This window comes from Natator depressus, chromosome 1 (genome assembly GCF_965152275.1).
Source record: "Natator depressus isolate rNatDep1 chromosome 1, rNatDep2.hap1, whole genome shotgun sequence".
In the NCBI taxonomy this organism is placed as follows: domain Eukaryota; kingdom Metazoa; phylum Chordata; order Testudines; family Cheloniidae; genus Natator; species Natator depressus.
The window spans coordinates 182,500,357-182,518,047 of NC_134234.1; the positions used below are offsets into that span (position 1 = coordinate 182,500,357).

Below are 17,691 nucleotides of genomic sequence, written 5' to 3' on the forward strand. Positions count from 1 at the left end.
ATCATAAAGGAGCTAGTCAGTTGTTTAGCCATCTTGGACTTACTGATTTTTGGCTCCCTCATTTTGTAGTGGGGTCTGCTTTATCTCTGGTATTTTTTTTTCTTCGCTTTCTGATTCACTTAAACATTTTCAACAAACCCAGCTGTGAAATTTGTGTGCTGTCTTGCACCAAAGTGAAGCATTTTAAAGAAATATTGTGCAGTATAGAAAATGTCCGTTCTTTTTAGCTTCTAATGTCCAGAAAAAACAAAGCTTGTGAAATTATCATTCCTTTTCATTAGAATTTTCTTATGCAACAGGCTTTGAAAGTCTTCATTAGATCTAAAGATAACAGTCTCAGACTACCCAAGAATTTTCTACTTAGGCAGCTTAAAAGGGTGTGGGGAAGCAGTCTACAGGCATCCTTGACAGTCCAAACATAAAGCAGAATTTAAGCTTTCTTGTCTTGAGGTATTTAAAGGCTTTGCTATTGCAGCATTATTGGCACTCTTCTGAATATCTTCTAAAAGATCACACTAGTAAGGTTTCTGAAGTAAAAAAAAAAAAAAAAAGTATAAAAACTTGCAATACACTTCTAGAGGTAGTTTTATCCTATGGCTACAATATGATTGGAGATTTTAGCAGTTCTAATGAAGCACAGGTTTCCTGGTTTGTGTGTGTGCCATTTAAAGTTGTGCAAATGGTGTTAGACAATCAGCAACCTGTTTTGAATCCCCGAGACAATAATAAAGTTGTTTCTCATTATTAATTCTGAATCATCAGCTTAAATTTTAAGTCTTTCACTGTCATCTATGCCATGTGTCACAAGTATGTTAGAAAATTATGCAAAGGAAAAGGCTTTGTGTGACAGTCTGTTATTTTCCTATCAGAAATGAAAATGAGTTCACCAAGCACTAGAAGCTTAAAAGGCCTGATTTAATAATCAAAGTGTCTCCAACAGAAGGCCTGACATACCCAGAAGTGAGACTAATACAGAAAAGTTCCTGTAGAAAATAATTCTTACCTGTTTCTTTGGTCTACATTCAGATACCATTTCCTGCTGGTATTACTCCTCTTAAAAGCAAACTTTTGTACAAAATATATTTCCATGAATTAGAATGTGTTACCCATTCTAACTGTGGCATTTCCCACCTGTTTCCAGAGACAAATAAGCTATGTCAGCAAAAGCACCTTTATGTCAGTGTAACGGTCTCTGCACTCGGGCTTTTGCCAATATAGAAATGTCGTAAATTCAATCAATCACACCCCTAACAGACACCATTATACTGGCAAGTTTCTAGCGTAGGCTAGACCTTAATCTACCAAAAAAGCAAATGGGAGCAGCAAATAATTGCTTTCCAGGAAGCAAACCCTAATATGGGGTCTAGACAGAGTCTAGTCACTGTTTTTAGGACTGTCCCTCTAAGGCACATTCCCAGGCTCAGATCACTTGTTTAACTCCCTTCCCGGGGACATGGGATACACCATAAAGGTGGGTTAGACTGTCAGTGGAAGACCTCCCGAGCCTTCCCCCAATCCCGCTCTTGGTTACTTATGCACAACTTCTCCAAAGTTGCACCTAGGCTGTGGCCCCACGGTTACTAGTTTAACTCCTTCGGGGTAACATGGCAGAAAGACAAGGAACACAGGTGTAGCAGAAGAATTTCTTAACAGACACTCCCTCTTGGTTAGAAAATGCCAATTTGCTGAAATCTAAATGCTCTACAGGTTTGTGGTGATTTTTGACTAAACTTTTGACAGAAACCTGCCTGTTTTTTGGCCAACTCACCCAGCTGCTTCCCTGGCAGCACAGGCTTTCGGGAGCCCAGGGAGCGTGGGAAGCATATTTCATTTGGGAAACATTCCCAGTGTCAAAACATGTCATCCTTTCTGAAACAAAATTTTGGAATTTGACTTCCACACAAAAAGGTGAATGTTTTGGCTTTTCATCTCAGGTAGGGTGGGACTTTTCCAAAACCTCAACATTTTTCACAGCCAGTTCTATCGGTGAGTCTCATTCAAAGGCTATAGCTCCAGATTGCTCTCACTGATGGGACTTCTGCGAGGCATCAAACAGCTTTCCCAGGCAGGGCAACTGTCTAGAATGCAATACAACAAGCTGCCCTTGGGCAAGTTCACATTTTGAAATCACCATATCCCTGTCTGTCTCACATGAATGCTTACAGAACCTGTAAAATGGACACCATCGCGAGAGAGGAAAGCTTACCACCATATAAAAAGTCCAAGTCAATAATATTAGCGATATTAGACAATGATGAAGTTAGAGTAAATAAAAAGGGACAAAACTACAAGATGACACACTTGTGTGATACGATTTGAGAAGCGTTATGTAATCTTTGAGCTGGAGCCGGTTCGCTAGAACCAGTTGTTAAATTTGGAAGCCCTTTTAGAACCAGTTGTTCTGTGAGGGACAACCGGTTCTAAAAGGGCTTCTAAATTTAACCAGCCAAAAGTGGCGCCTTAGGCACTGCCCTGGAGCACCCAATGGGAAAATTTGGTGGGTGAAGAGCACCCACCAGCAGCTCCCCGCCCCACCCCCTGGCTCCAGTTCACCTCCGCTCCGCCTCTGCCTCCTCCCCTGAACGAGCCGCCCCGCTCTGCTTCTCTGCGCCCACCAGGCTTCCCGCGAATCAGCTGGGGCAGGCTGCGGCTTCCTGCTCAGGCCCAGGAGGTGGAGGGGAGCGCGAGGAGGGCCACCCGTGCCGCAGCAGTTAACCCGTGGGCGGGGGGGAGAGCGCAGGGGAACCGCTCCCCGCCCCCGCTCACCTCCGCCACCCTCGGCCTGAGTGTGAAGCCGCCGCCTGCTTCTCAGCCCTCCCAGGCTTCCTGCCGGAACAGCTGATTCGCGGGAAGCCGCGGTTGGGGGGTGGGGGAGCAGAGTGGGGCAGTGCATTCAGCAGAGGTGAGGTGATATGGGGCTGGGCGCGGGCTGAGGAGCTGCCAGTGGGTGCTCCAGTCTTGGAGCACCCAGGGAGTCGGCGCCTAAGGTGTCACTTTTGATGTGATCAGTGTGGGAGCGACTGCTCCCAGGAGCCAGAGGGACCTGCCAGATGCTTCCTGGGAGCTGCCCCAGGTAAGCACCTCCGGGACTCCCCACCTCGCCCCCCGGCGGGTGCCTCTGGCTCTTAGGGGTGGGGTGGGCACCCACTACGGTGGCCCACAATACCCTCCTGCCCGGTTCAGGGGACAGGGCTCCGGGTGGGAGGGGATGGGCAACGACCCCCTCGTGGGGTGAGGAGAGAACCCGTTAAGATTTTGGCAGCTCATCACTGATGCTTATGGATTATGATTGTCTATAAAGGGAGCAAAGTGGGGATTGTACATACAAATTTTAACTTTGGCGTTTTCCAGGGTTAACCATACACTGCTTAATGTTCTCCTGTTTTGCACAGAACAGTTGAATACTGGCATGCTTATGACCCCAATAGAATACTTATGAGAGCAGCTTTATCTCAAAGGTATCTTGGTGAGCAAATAGAATCTTTCTGGAGGGCCAGTCAATATTCTGAAAGTGCAGCTTTCTAATTCTGTAGACTGAAATATATGGATCTTTGGCTATGCCATGTGTTGTGTAAATAGAGCTCATTTGTTGCCACTTGAATGATTTAAACTGCCCAAATTTTTATAGATCAGACCGAGAAACACGTTTTAAGGAGCCAAGACTCCTGTGTTCAGTTAAGTGTTAGCCGGTCACATTTGACATGCTGCCGTGAATTATTAATGTACATTTGCTAGAGGCTTAGGCAGTGAGTGCACATGTTTTATAAAAGTCAAAGTAGATGTTCCACCAACATATTTAACTAAAAAGGATCATCTTTCCTTACCATCACCTTCGCAGGTTGGGGACCCCTTATTCGAAGTCAAGTGTTCCCAACCGCCTTACATATTTTTTTTTACTCTTGTACAGTAGCACCAATCCTAAACCTGTTGAAGTTGTGTGTGTGTGTGTGTTCAAAAGGTTGACAGAGGATACTTAGACATGAAGGATAAGGTTGGGAGTGGGAAGAAAAAGTGTCTTTGCTTTAGCTGATAGTGCCTTTCATGACCCCCTAGGGTTCACAACATAAATCAAGATGTTTTATGGTATGTCCACTCTTCAACCATCCCTGTTCCAGTTCAGTTGAGAATTGTGAGGGGCAGCCTCCTACACAGGGTAAAGTAAATCAGGTGGTTTACATAGATCCAAGTTTCACAAACAGTGATCCATGGAATACTTGTTGAATTTCCATGGAGGGCTGGTTGGTTAACAGGACCTGGCTCTCCTCCTTGTTTTTTCTCCGCAGGCTTAGAACAGATGGCACAGGGAGATGAAACGAAGAGCAAACACAGCGTGACTAATTTTTTTCCCCCAAAAAAGAAACAGTCAGGCATGCATAAATAACTTTCCCAGTATTATTATTCCCTGTAAGCAATTGCTGTCGTTGCCACTGCGGTGGGAGGGGAGATGAGTCAGACTATCACAAATGTGAGGGGCAGTGTCCCTGAGGCACTCTCTCTCATAAGAGCCCATCCAGGCTAAAACACCAAACAGTTTGAGAATGCTTATTGTACACAGTTATCACATTCTTGCTTGAAGATGCTCTTTTGTTACAGATGGAGAAACATGGAGCCGTCACTAATCCCTGAAAATTACCCCAGCAGGCACTCCGCCACTCCGGAGAGGTACATGTCTGAGGAGACTAAGAAAAGACTGTCATGAAAAGACAGCCAGGGTTACATCACTCCATAGTACCACAGCTTCAGTAAAACATGAAGGTGAGTTCACTAGCCATCTGTGACTGCCTCGGTTCTTTTTCTGTTGGCTGAAAGTGAGCATTTAAAGAGCTGTCTGAAAAGGAACACTTTTTACAGTGTGTCTGCCCCAACACACCTTGATGAGAAATTTGTTAGCTAGATTTACAGACCTATTATATAGATACAAAAAATACCTGAAGAAGGTTTGTTATACATCTAGTATATTACCCCGGACATCAGAGTGTGGCGGACTTCAAGTCAATAGCCCATGGATTTGTACATCTTGCATGGGAGGCATTCTCAGGGGACTCTAGCCTTTACCTTCACCTCTTGGTACACTGGCTTTCAGAGGCCATGCAATGTGCTGTTGTTACTCAGGCATATCACAAGAGGATGGTTTGATGATGAAGTTCTTTATTATCTTTAGTTGACACTAGTTCTGCTGATACGTGTGTGGTTTTACAGTTATTTTTGGTGTATGGGCCTAGAAGGCCACCGTAGACCCATTTCTGCAAGCTGAAAGGATAAATAATTCCAGTTAAGTGAGGCTCAGCTGTGAGAGCTAAATTGGTTTTGCAGTATTGTTCTTCTAGCTGGCCAGTAAATTTTAGGTCCAAAATCTACTACCTAGAAATGCAGACAGCAGCCGATGTGCCCTTGAACATTCCTCCAAATACCAGCAGGAGAAAAGCTAATAGCAGAGGGGTTTCCCCCATCTGGTTAAAGCCAGATTCAGCTTCAGTACCTGCCTCAAGAATATTTGTTTTAAAGCTATTTGTGGAGTGTTTCACTTTGGGCTGCTTCAAAGGTTATCATCTTTGTTTTTTAAATCAGATGACGTAGAAGGTGTTTCTCTAGAAATGCAGGCAGCAGGAGAGGTGTCCTTGAACATTCCTCAGACTACAATACTCTGCTTAAAAAAAAAAGGCAAATGTTACTGGATAGCTTACTTTTGAGCAGGGTAGTTCACACTGAAGAGAAGACTGGCTCTGGTCGGGATGCCGTGGATGGCAGCTTCCTGACCCCGCAGTGCACAGATACCTCATATGTTCTCTGTCACTCCTTGTCCAGGGGTAGAATTGCATGATGCCTGAGGACCATGGGAATGGCAGAGTCTCCCAATCTATCACTATTTGGCTAAGCGTTACCCTTCTCTCCCACCTTACATTGGGAGCTGGGTCTTAGGCAGGTGTGGGAACACAGTGATGAGTAGGTTTGTGCCTCCTCAATAGAAATATTGTGGGGGCTGCTCTGTGTTTCTGCCCCCCCCCATCAATCACACACCGCCCCCTGAGGCCCAAGCCCTGCCTCATTCTCAGGAACTGGGAGCAGCTATCCCCAGACAACCTAACCTCCCCTCCTCTGTTTGACACTCTGACCCCACATTCAAAGCAAGCTTCCACTGCTTCTGGGATTGATCACTCCAGGATGGAAGTGTTCTTGCTCCGGAGTTGCCAGCCTCTTCCCCCTTTGCTATTACAGTGGTACACACCAGAAACTAGTGAGTACCAGACTGAAGGTCAGGAAGGAGTTTACCTACTTGGCTTAGTCCAAAAGGATTCTTTGCCTTCCAGTAAATTCCCATCATCCCTTCTGTTGGGTGTGGTCCTCACTGGGCAACTGCCATTTGGATGACAAAGATTTTTGTTTTGTAGATGTCTGGACATGGGGATGGTCAAAATGCATCAGGCCCATTTTCAAAAGTGAGTTAGGCTTTTAAGTGCCATGATAATTTTATCTTCTATTTACAAAAACTCATTTTAGGGCTGCTCTAAAATATTGCTGTAAGTTATGTCAACTTTAGTTACGTAACTGGCATAACTTATCGCAGTGTAGACACCACTGTAAGTCTACCTATGTCGACAGGAGACACTCTCCCATCGACTTAGCATGTCTTCACCAGACCCATTAAATCGACACCGCTGCATCGATTTCAGGTAGCGTAGACATGGCCTTAGTTTAGGTACCAGTGGGTGACTAGGTATTGAACTTACCTGATATCCAGAAACCAGGCTTAGTTCATCTACATCCTGGACCAAAGAAGCTAGCAATAGGACCAGCAGGAGAGCAGAATAGACCTTCATACGGGTATGGAGTCTTTCCTGGAGGGAGAGTAGTATGCAGGATTGACTCCTAAGGTATTGGGGAGACATGGCTGTGCCTTAGGATGGGTCCTGTAGGGTTAAGAAGGAAGAAAACAAGCCAGTTGGAACCAAGAGGTCCCTGGGTCACACTTCCTTAAGACATAGGGACAAGGTGTCCAATTAGTAGTTTGAGTTTATCATTCTCAGGCCAAATTAAGCTGGTCTAAATAAAGTTATGGACAAGAGCTTTCTACATTATATTAGTAAGTTTTTAATATATGGAGCAGAAAAGAGGGTATTTAAACTGCAGAGATTAATAGCCTCATTTTAGAGAGAAATTCTCTCCTACAGCCTTTTCAGCCCTAAAAATGTCCAATAAAAAAAATACCTGTATCAGCTTCTTAATACAGTATCGGTTGCAGCCAGAAAATAGGGAATATTACTTTTAGGGAAAAAGACAGACTTAAACCTTTGAAGTATATTTAACCAGGTAATTTAGTACCATGCGGTAAAATATTTTCTGATTCCTGCTTCATCCCTTAAACACAAACTGAAATCCCCCTCACCCACACCAACAACTGCATTTAAGCTGATAGGGTGGGGTGACATATCATGCAATATAGTTCTCTGAGCCCTGCCACCAGGAATTGCATATACCTTGTGATATCAATAAATGTGAGGAGATCCCTTTGTCTTAGAAATATATTGCAGATAGTTTCTACTCATTTTAAATGTGTTCCACTTGCAAATATTTTATTCTACGGTATGTTGACTCTAAACATATTATGTTGTCAACAAAATACGTTGTCTACAAAGATCCTGTCTAGTTCTCTGGGTTTTTTTAAGTTGCTGTTGCTATGCCAGAAGTACAGCTGGTGCTTTACAGGAAATACAAAGAGAAGGAGCTTGATCCTCTTCTGTGCTGACCTCAGTCTGTGCAGCTGGTTGGGAGGCCGCTTTCAACCTTCCCTGATCCAATGGTCAGCTAGTTTCTGTAACTTCTACCAGCTGTTCCACTAGTCCAGGACAACTAAAGCACAGTGCCTTCCAGTCCTAGCTCACCCCAGCATTCCCTCTACACCGCATGGGGGAAGCTGGTGGTGCAAGTTTCTGGCCCTGTGCGTCTGTGCTTTTCAACACTGGGGGATTCCTCTACATCAGAAGCTCAGAACTCCCTTCTAGGCTGTTAAAGTCTAAACAAAGAGTTTAGTGCTCTATAATATCAGTCATCTAGATTATAAACAGAAGAGACAGCAGGGATGGTCACTGTTGGGAAACATGAAGATACAAACTCACATGGAATAGTGAGATTAATTCTATCTGTTGCTGTACATCCAAAGTTACTAGCAACGATAGGTACTCCCCCTATAAGGGTAAAACATTTAGATTAAACTTCTTAATGCATCAGTAAATTGCATGTCTGATGTACATAAATAGACACATAGTTTGCGGAGTAAAATGCTCTGTGGGTTTCCTGTAGGTGCAGGTAGGGTAACCAGACAGCAAGTGTGAAAAATCAGGACAGGGGCTTGGGGTAAATGGTGCCTATATAAGAAAGACCCAAAAATCAAGACTGTCCCTATAAAATCAGGACATCTGGTCACCCTAGGTGCAAGCAACCTACTGAATGATATGCCATGACTCAAAACAGTCATTTGCCGCATCAAAGGACATTCATAAAGGCACTCAACCAGAAGTTGCCTTAGCTAGGACTACATATGTGGTTTGGTTCACCTTGAGGCATACCATGTCCGTTGTACAAAAGAACAAGCTGAAACCTGTATTAGGAGCCCAATCCTACAACCCTGACTCACATGAGTCAAGTCTGCAAGCTCAGGCCCTTTATTTGCCAAGAAATGACTGAGTAAACTTCTCTTGCAGATGTGGTGCCAAGTAACAGGGCTTACACATTTGTAAGCCATTAAAGACTATGCACTATGAATTGTATGTAGCAAGTTAAAAAAAAGGAGTACTTATGGCACCTTAGAGACTAACAAATTTATTTGAGCATAAGCTTTCGTAAGCTACAGCTCACTTCTTCGGATGCATGCAGTAGAAAATACAGTGGGGAGATTTTATATACACAGAGAACATGAAACAATGGGTGTTAGCATACACACTGTAACAAGAGTGATCAGGTAAGTTGAGCTATTACGGGGGGGGGGGGGGGAGGAGAGAACCTTTTGTAGTGATGATCAAGGTAGGCCATTGGGATCTTGGGAGACAGGCCAGTCCTTGCTTACAGACAGCCCCCCAACCTGAAGCAAATATTCATCAGCAACCACACAACAGAACCACTAACTCAGGAACCTATCCTTGCAACAAAGCCCGTTGCCAACTGTGTCCACATATCTATTCAGGGTACATCATCCTAGGGCCTAATCACATCAGCCACACTATCAGAGGCTCGTTCACCTGCACATCTACCAATGTGATATATGCCATCATGTGCCAGCAATGCCCCTCTGCCATGTACATTGGCCAAACTGGACAGTCTTTACGTAAAAGAATAAATGGGCACAAATCAGACATCAAGAATTATAATGTTCCAAAACCAGTCGGAGAACACTTTAGTCTCTGAAACCTGTCAATCTCTTTGGTCACTCGATTACAGACCTAAAAGTAGCAATTCTTCAACAAAAAAAACTTCAAAAACAGACTCCAACGAGAGACTGCTGACTTGGAATTAATTTGCAAACTGGACACAATTAACTTAGGCTTGAATAAAGACTGGGATTGGCTGTGTCATTACACAAAGTAAAACTATTTCCCCATGTTTATTCCCCCCCCCACGCCCCTCGGTTCCTCACACGTTCTTGTCAACTGCTGGAAATAGCCCACCTTGATTATCACTACAAAAGGTTTTATCATCTCCCCCCACCCCCCTTGCTGGTAATAGCTCCCCTTACCTGATCACTCTCGTTAGTGTGTGTATGGTAACACCCATTGTTTCATGTTCTCTGTGTATATAAATCTCCCCACTGTATTTTCTACTGCATGCATCCAATGAAGTGAGCTATAGCTCACGAAAGCTTATGCTCAAATAAATGTGTTAGTCTCTAAGGTGCCACAAGGCCTCCTTTTCTTTTTGCAGATTCAGAGTAGCAGCCGTGTTAGTCTGTAATATGTAGTAAGTTGTTAGTATAAAGGATGCAGTAGAGGATAAATATTTCCTGGAGTATAATACTTGCAAGGCATAACAGAGTTAAACGTAGAGGTATGGCTCTCCCAGCAACATATCCCTGTGGTGTATGTGTTTGTTTGGACATGCTGTTTACTGCAATACTTTAATATACCTGCAGACAGGAAGCCAAGATGAAATCATGGGGAAAAACTTGCAATCAACAAGGATTCTCCCAGGATTGTTAGTGTTTATAGCAGGAAAGTAAAATAATTCCATAACTCTGGATAAACCTTCACCTTGGAGGTTAACCTTAATCTATAACACTGGGGGTGGAGCTCAACCTTCTCAAAGGCATCCTGAACCCATGTCCCACTAACACAATGTTAAGTTTTCTGCATCAAATGTAAACATGGGTGGGGTGTGTTTTTGAGGGGGGGTAGGGGGGGGAAGGGGAACTCCTGTGCAAAATTGAGAAATTTTGCCCAGTTCTTCTTTTTTTTTGGCTCCCCAATAGACAGATTTGGTATGTCACATCTGTTAATACACCCCATTATATGCATCTTTTCTTGATTACATTGTACTGTATATGCATTTTCCATATGCATCCTACATATTGCCAGTATGGTAAAATGCATGTACTCGCATAGTAAAACACCGTACCTACTGTCATATTACACTACACGCCATTGCAGTGCAAAATAATAATAATGGCCTTTCCTAGAACTGGATGCTTCCTCAGGGCAGCAGTATTAGTATCCACAGTAACAACGGATTCAAATGTGAATGTTGTTAGTGAATTGCAGCTTCTCCACCCGCCTCCCCACACACATAGGGTTGAGAGAGGCTCTGGTCTAAGTGCCAGAAACTTAATATCAATTGAATTAGCAAATTCATGTTTTAATAGCAGTTTTGTAAAATACTCTTAATTGCATTAACGTTTATTGTGGCAGGGAAAATACAAAGCTAGCTGGCAGGGCTTCTTGAGCTGATTCTGAGGAAGAACATAATGCAATACCCTGGAGCAGATGCTGTAAGTCTTTCAAATATCTGCTATTGTCTTTTACCCTTGCCCTTTAAAAATGGAACACAGTTCTTTACATGTGAAAATCTCTCCATGCAGCTCGTATACCATTGACTAATGGATACTGTAACCTTGGTCCCCCTCTCAAAGCATGGAGTTCAAGACCACTTTTGTCAAGCTTGCAAGAAGCTTGGATTTTGAAAGTAATTTTGTATAAGTACATAGAGTGTGTTGCTTTACTGTCTCCGTAATCACTTTTACCATGTGAACCCTCTTCAATACAGCATGAACACAGATGGTTTGTTTTGACTCATCCACAGATGAAGAGGCTCCCATAAAATGCTCTGTATATTGTGTAAGGACCTATGTCATAAATAGGGCCTTGCATGCAGCCTCTGCACTGTGATAAATTTTCATGCAGAGACCTGGAAGTTGAAGTTGACCACTCACACAAGTGTGATCCCATCGCAGTAACAACAAAGCCTGCATTTAGCCCTATGTTCAGTAATATTAAAGCATCTAGAAACACCAACTGAGATTAGCTTCATTGTAGTAGGTAGTGTACACTTTTCAGGGCAAGGACTATGTAGATAGGAAAGGGTGGGAAAATGGAAATAGTGTCAGAGGGGGTCAGGAATTTTTCCTTCCTGGAGAATGCAGATTCATCATAGAATATCAGGGTTGAAAGGGACCTCAGGAGGTCATCTAGTCCAACCCCGTGCTCAAAGCAGGACCAATCCCCAACTCACTCATCCCAAGTAGGGCTTTGTCAAGCCGGGCCTTAAAAACCTCTAACATCAAAACTATGTTTCATGAAAGCCTCTTTGTTTCAATGAAATTATCGGGAAGATGTCTCAGTTCCAGAATGGAATTCCTGCTGCAAGTGAGAGGAGACATCCAACCCAGAATCACCAATAGCCTAGGGCACTCACCTGGGATCCGGCTCTTCCACATCCCAAGTCCCTGCACTGCCTGATTAAGAGCAGGGACTTTGAACCTGGCTCTCCCAGCTCAATGCCCTAACCACTAGACTATTGGCTATTCTGAGGCAGGTATCTTGGTGCATGATTCATGGTTTTTCCACAAAAATTTTTTAAAGGGCTTTGTTCTGATCTGATGTGGAATAAAAACAAGTTTTGAAACCTCTCTTTTACAAAATGGAATTCTTGTTTCCCAGCCATGCCTACCCATCACCATTGTGCTTTAGTTTCCCTGAGAGATTGTGACTTTCCCAAATTCACACAAGAAGCTTGTGGCGGAGTGAGAAGTTGATTGATTTGAATTTAGCATATTGATACCCAAGGCTAACACTTCCTGGAAGTGTCTGTTATACAGTGTGCTAGCTGTTCAGTGCTGTCCAGTGCCCAGCTGGGCCTGTATAAATTCCAATGACTTAAACAGTATGGGGGAAATTGCTATTAACCTTGCTGTTGAAACTGACCCCATCCCATTCTGCGGCAAAATCTATGCGCTATATGCAACATATGCAAAAGCTGTAACGCAAGAGGCCCACAGGCCTGTATCCTCTAAGACTTGGCTTAAGCTAAAGCATTTACATATGCTAGGCTGTGGCACTTGACCCAGATAATGAACGAGGCCAATCTCTAACTAGAAAAGAACCAAAAGAGCCTCCGGAAGAGTCCCTAGCAGTCCAAATTATATGCACCCTCAACCCTGAAAAAGTCCCTAGTCAAAACACTGCCACAGCAAGCCGCAGATCTTGATAAGATCTTGATAATCATAGAATATCAGGGTTGGAAGGGACCTCAGGAGGTTATCTAGTCCAACCCCCTGCTCAAAGCAGGACCAATCCTCAACTAAATCATCCCAGCCAGGGATTTGTCAAGCCTGACCTTAAAAATATCTAAGGAAGGAGATTCCACCACCTCCCTAGGTAACGCATTCCAGTGTTTCACCACCCTCCTAGTGAAAAAGTTTTTCCTAATATCCAACCTAAACCTCCCCCACTGCAACTTGAGACCATTACTCCTTGTTCTGTCATCAGCTACCACTGAGAACAGTCTAGAGCCATCCTCATCGGAACCCCCTTTCAGGTAGTTGAAAGCAGCTATCAAATCCCCCCTCATTCGTCTCTTCTGTAGACTAAGCAATCCCAGTTCCCTCAGCCTCTCCTCATAACTCATGTGTTCCAGTCCCCTAATCATTTTTGTTGCCCTCCGCTGGACTCTTTCCAATTTTTCCACATCCTTCTTGTAGTGTGGGGCCCAAAACTGGACACAGGACTCCAGGTGAGGCCTCACCAATGTCGAATAGAGGGGAACGATCACGTCCCTCGATCTGCTGGCAATGCCCCTACCTATACATCCCAAAATGCCATTGGCCTTCTTGGCAACAAGGGCACACTGTTGACTCATATCCAGCTTCTCGTCCACTGTAACCCCTAGGTCCTTTTCTGCAGAACTGCTGCCGAGCCATTCGGTCCCTAGTCTGTAGCAGTGCATGGGATTCTTCCGTCCTAAGTGCAGGACTCTGCACTTGTCCTTGTTGAACCTCATCAGATTTCTTTTGGCCCAATCCTCTAATTTGTCTAGGACCCTCTGTATCCTACCCCTACCCTCCAGCGTATCTACCTCTCCTCCCAGTTTAGTGTCATCTGCAAACTTGCTGAGGGTGCAATCCACACCATCCTCCAGATCATTTATGAAGATATTGAACAAAACTGGCCCGAGGACCGACCCTTGGGGCACTCCACTTGATATCGGCTGCCAACTAGACATGGAGCCATTGATCACTACCCGTTGAGCCCGACAATCTAGCCAACTTTCTATCCACCTTATAGTCCATTCATCCAGCCCATACTTCTTTAACTTGCTGGCAAGAATACTGTGGGAGACCGTGTCAAAAGCTTTGCTAAAGTCAAGGAACAACACGTCCACCGCTTTCCCCTCATCCACAGAGCCAGTTATCCCATCATAGAAGGCAATTAGATTAGTCAGGCATGACTTGCCCTTGGTGAATCCATGCTGACTGTTCTTGATCACTTTCCTCTAAGTGCTTCAGAATTGATTCCTTGAGGACCTGCTCCATGATTTTTCCAGGGACTGAGGTGAGGCAGACTGGCCTGTAGTTCCCAGGATCCTCCTCCTTCCCTTTTTTAAAGATGGGCAGTACATTAGCCTTTTTCCAGTCGTCCGGGACTTCCCCCGATCGCCATGAGTTTTCAAAGATAATGGCCAATGGCTCTGCAATCACATCCGCCAACTCCTTTAACACTCTCGGATGCAGCACATCCGGCCCCATGGACTTGTGCTCATCCAGCTTTTCTAAATAGTCCCGAACCACTTCTTTCTCCACAGAGGGCTGGTCACCTCCTCCCCATGCTGTGCTGCCCAGTGCAGCGGTCTGGGAGCTGACCTTGTTCATGATACAGTGCGTCAGTTATGAAGCTGCCCTTCCGTTAATTCCTTATAAGGCTTTATTTATAATGCTTGAGTGGTAAGGAAATGTATCATTTGGCTTGAATTTGGACCTATATAAGTCTGGTATTATAGGGGCAGAGCATAGAGAGACCAGGGTGGCACCTGCGTGTGACCATCTCTGTCTCCTTCTCCCTGCATGCTTTTATTCAATAAAGGGCTTCAGACTGTTTGAACCAAATAGATGGTGTGACTAGTTTTCATTTTCCACAACAACAGGTTCACCAGCCTAGTACGCTAGGAAATCCAAGAAGCCTTGCCTGCAGAGCTTCGTGTTTTCAAAAGATCCAACCCCACGTGGCATGAGCAGGTGGATGGATCTCTAACCTATAGCTGGAAGTCACTAGCCGGACGGCAAATCTAGTTCATACTGCCAGGACACATTGTCTCAGAAGCTGCTAGATTAGTTGGCACACCCTAGTTGTGCAACAGCAACATCTGGACTGGTATCCATAGTGCTCTAATGGAAGTGCAGTTCAACCGTAGCAGAGCTTATAAATCACCAAGTACAAACAATGGGTAAATTGCCAGAAGGACAACAGGAAAAGGACAGACCTTAGCTTAGCTGAGAAGATGCCTCTCTAAACAGAAGAGAAGACTCCCAAGAAGGTGTATACATGCACCACGCATGTAGTAGGAGGGCTGTTGTAGTGTTGTAGAAACTAGCAGGTATTAAACTATCCACATACGCCTGTGCAAGACGGGACCAGTAGAGAAGCATATACAGTGCTGTTTTGGTAAGGAGACATATGGTCGTTATTCTCCCATAAAGCTCCTGCAGTATGTTCTCAGTGCAAATCTAGCCGGAGGAATGCGCAGCCTGTCATCTAAGGAAACCCAGACTCCATTTCTGTGAATCTATCTATGCCACTTTTCTTAATGATAGAGCTCGCTCATACTCCACTGGCTCCTACATAAAGCCTACCCTACCTTTCCAACCCGGTTACTCAAGTTTCATTACTTACAAATTGCTTTTTGCGAGCTGGTAATTTAGTAATAATATCAGGCAGTCTAAAATGCATAAGATAATTGACTATGTTGGATCGTTAAAGCTTTCTAAGGTAAGACTAGCTGCTGGACATCATCAAGCCAGGTTCTCTCAAATCTTCTCACCAAGAAATATATTGAGAAAACCGTTCTTAAAAGCAATTAAATGAGTTTTGGTCAACTAAAATAACTACACTTTATTTCACTAGTAAGTCCCTAAAAGATTACTAGCCCCATAATATTTCTCCTGCTAATTACCATTGCTTCAGAAGGTATTAACATAATACTGGTGTGATGGTGAAGGAAAAATGTTTCTGTTCATTTAAAATAAATTGGGAGTTTATATATTTTTAAAGGGAGAGATGAATCATTATGTTTAAAGTATGAACTATACATACATATGCCAATTTTCTGTTCATAATGTAGGTACTTTTGAAAACTGTACCTAGCCTAAAGTAGGTTTTAAAATGTATTTTCTTAGTATTTAAGTGCAATATATTTTCCTTGCTAAATTTTCTCCTGCACAACTTCTAATAGTATGTAAACCAACCCTTGTTTACTTTTATGTGAGGATATGGTTTATGTCTGAGCTCAGAAAACCTATGGGGCTTTCCATGGGACATTGGGCATATCTGCACCTGAGCTGGAAGATGTCATTTCCAGTTTGCAAAGACATTCCCTCTCTCTCTGATCATGCTAAAAATAGAAGCGTATCTGCAGCGGTAGAAGAGGTAGCCGCTCAAGTAAGGACCGCTGGTCTTGGTTGGGACTGTGCTCAGGGCAGTTAGCTGCTCCTGCCACCACAGCTACACTCAATCAGACCTTCTAGCTCCAGTGTAGACAGACAGACAGATTCCTACGTCGCTTTTGTAAATGGGACTTAGGCACCTTCTAAAACGTTGCCTGTTGCCTTTCCTGAAGACCCTTCTGGGCACACTTTCTGAATTGTGTTTCCTTTTCCACAGGTGTCTTCCTTGGTTAAACGTCACCTTTAAAAGGAAACATGGATCCCATAAACTCAACTGAACAAAATTACACATCAGAAGAACTGTTTAAAACAGTGACATCAAAGATTCTTGTTTCATTTACTCTTTCTGTGCTGGCACTAATGACAACGGCCATCAACTCTCTGGTGATGACTGCAATAATTGTGACAAAGAAGCTCCATCACCCTGCCAACTATTTAATCTGCTCCCTTGCAGTCACTGATTTTCTAGTTGCAGTCCTAGTGATGCCCTTCAGCATTGTGTATATTGTGAAGGAGACCTGGATCATGGGACAAATAATGTGTGACGTTTGGCTGAGCGTTGACATTATGTGCTGTACCTGTTCTATCTTGCATCTCTCTGCTATTGCTTTGGATCGGTACCGAGCAATCACAGATGCTGTGGAGTATGCCAGGAAAAGAACACCAAAACACTCAGGCATCATGATTGCAGTGGTGTGGATCATATCCATTTTTATCTCTATGCCTCCTTTGTTCTGGAGGCACCAGACAACCAGCAAAGATGACGAATGCATCATCAAACACGACCACATAGCTTTCACTATTTACTGCACATTTGGAGCCTTTTACATCCCACTGGCATTGATTCTGATCCTTTATTATAAAATCTACAAAGCAGCAAAGACATTTCACAGAAGGAGCGTAAGCCGCATTGTAAGAGAGGAGGTAAATGGACAAGTCCTCTTGGAACCGAGTGAGAGAAGCACCAAATTGGCTTTGACGCACTACACAACAGATAAAACATCTGATCCCTCGACAGACTTGGATAAAATCCATACCACATTGCGAAGCCCTAAGTCAGAGGCCAAACAAGAGAAAACCTGGAAAAAACAAAGAATCTCCAGCACGAGAGAAAGAAAGGCAGCAACTACCCTGGGCTTGATTTTGGGCGCATTTGTGATCTGCTGGCTCCCCTTTTTTGTAAAGGAAGTTGTTGTTAACACCTGTGAAAGATGTCACATTTCAGAAGAAATGTCCAATTTCCTGACATGGCTGGGATACGTCAATTCTCTTATTAACCCGCTAATCTATACAATCTTTAATGAAGACTTCAAGAAAGCATTTCAGAAGCTTGTGCAATGCAAGCAATGACAGAGTATTTGGTCTTCTAACACTGAACCTGAAAAGAGATTTTTTTAAAATATATATAATTGATAAGACTTCTAAAGAGAGACATTTGTTGTGTTTAGGAAAGACATACACATACATGGCAAGGTGCGACTGATACAAAGGTAAGCTGTAAAGAGACAGATTCTCTGGGGTCAATGTTGTGCTAGAAAAGGAGAGGTTCCGTATGG

The 17,691-nt window shown here is 43.8% G+C and overlaps 1 protein-coding gene across 1 annotated transcript in view; it reads left to right on the forward strand.

Moving 5' to 3' along the window:
* The window catches only part of HTR1F (5-hydroxytryptamine receptor 1F), a 205,121-nt gene that overhangs the window by 175,638 nt on the left and 11,792 nt on the right, over positions 1-17,691 (forward strand). Inside the window, exons 3-5 of the mRNA XM_074971777.1 lie at positions 4,594-4,755; positions 6,390-6,437; positions 16,353-17,625. Of these exons, the coding sequence (XP_074827878.1) occupies positions 16,391-17,485 (1,095 nt within the window). The 5' untranslated portion in view covers positions 4,594-4,755; positions 6,390-6,437; positions 16,353-16,390 and the 3' untranslated portion in view covers positions 17,486-17,625. The remainder of the gene's footprint in view (positions 1-4,593; positions 4,756-6,389; positions 6,438-16,352; positions 17,626-17,691) is intronic.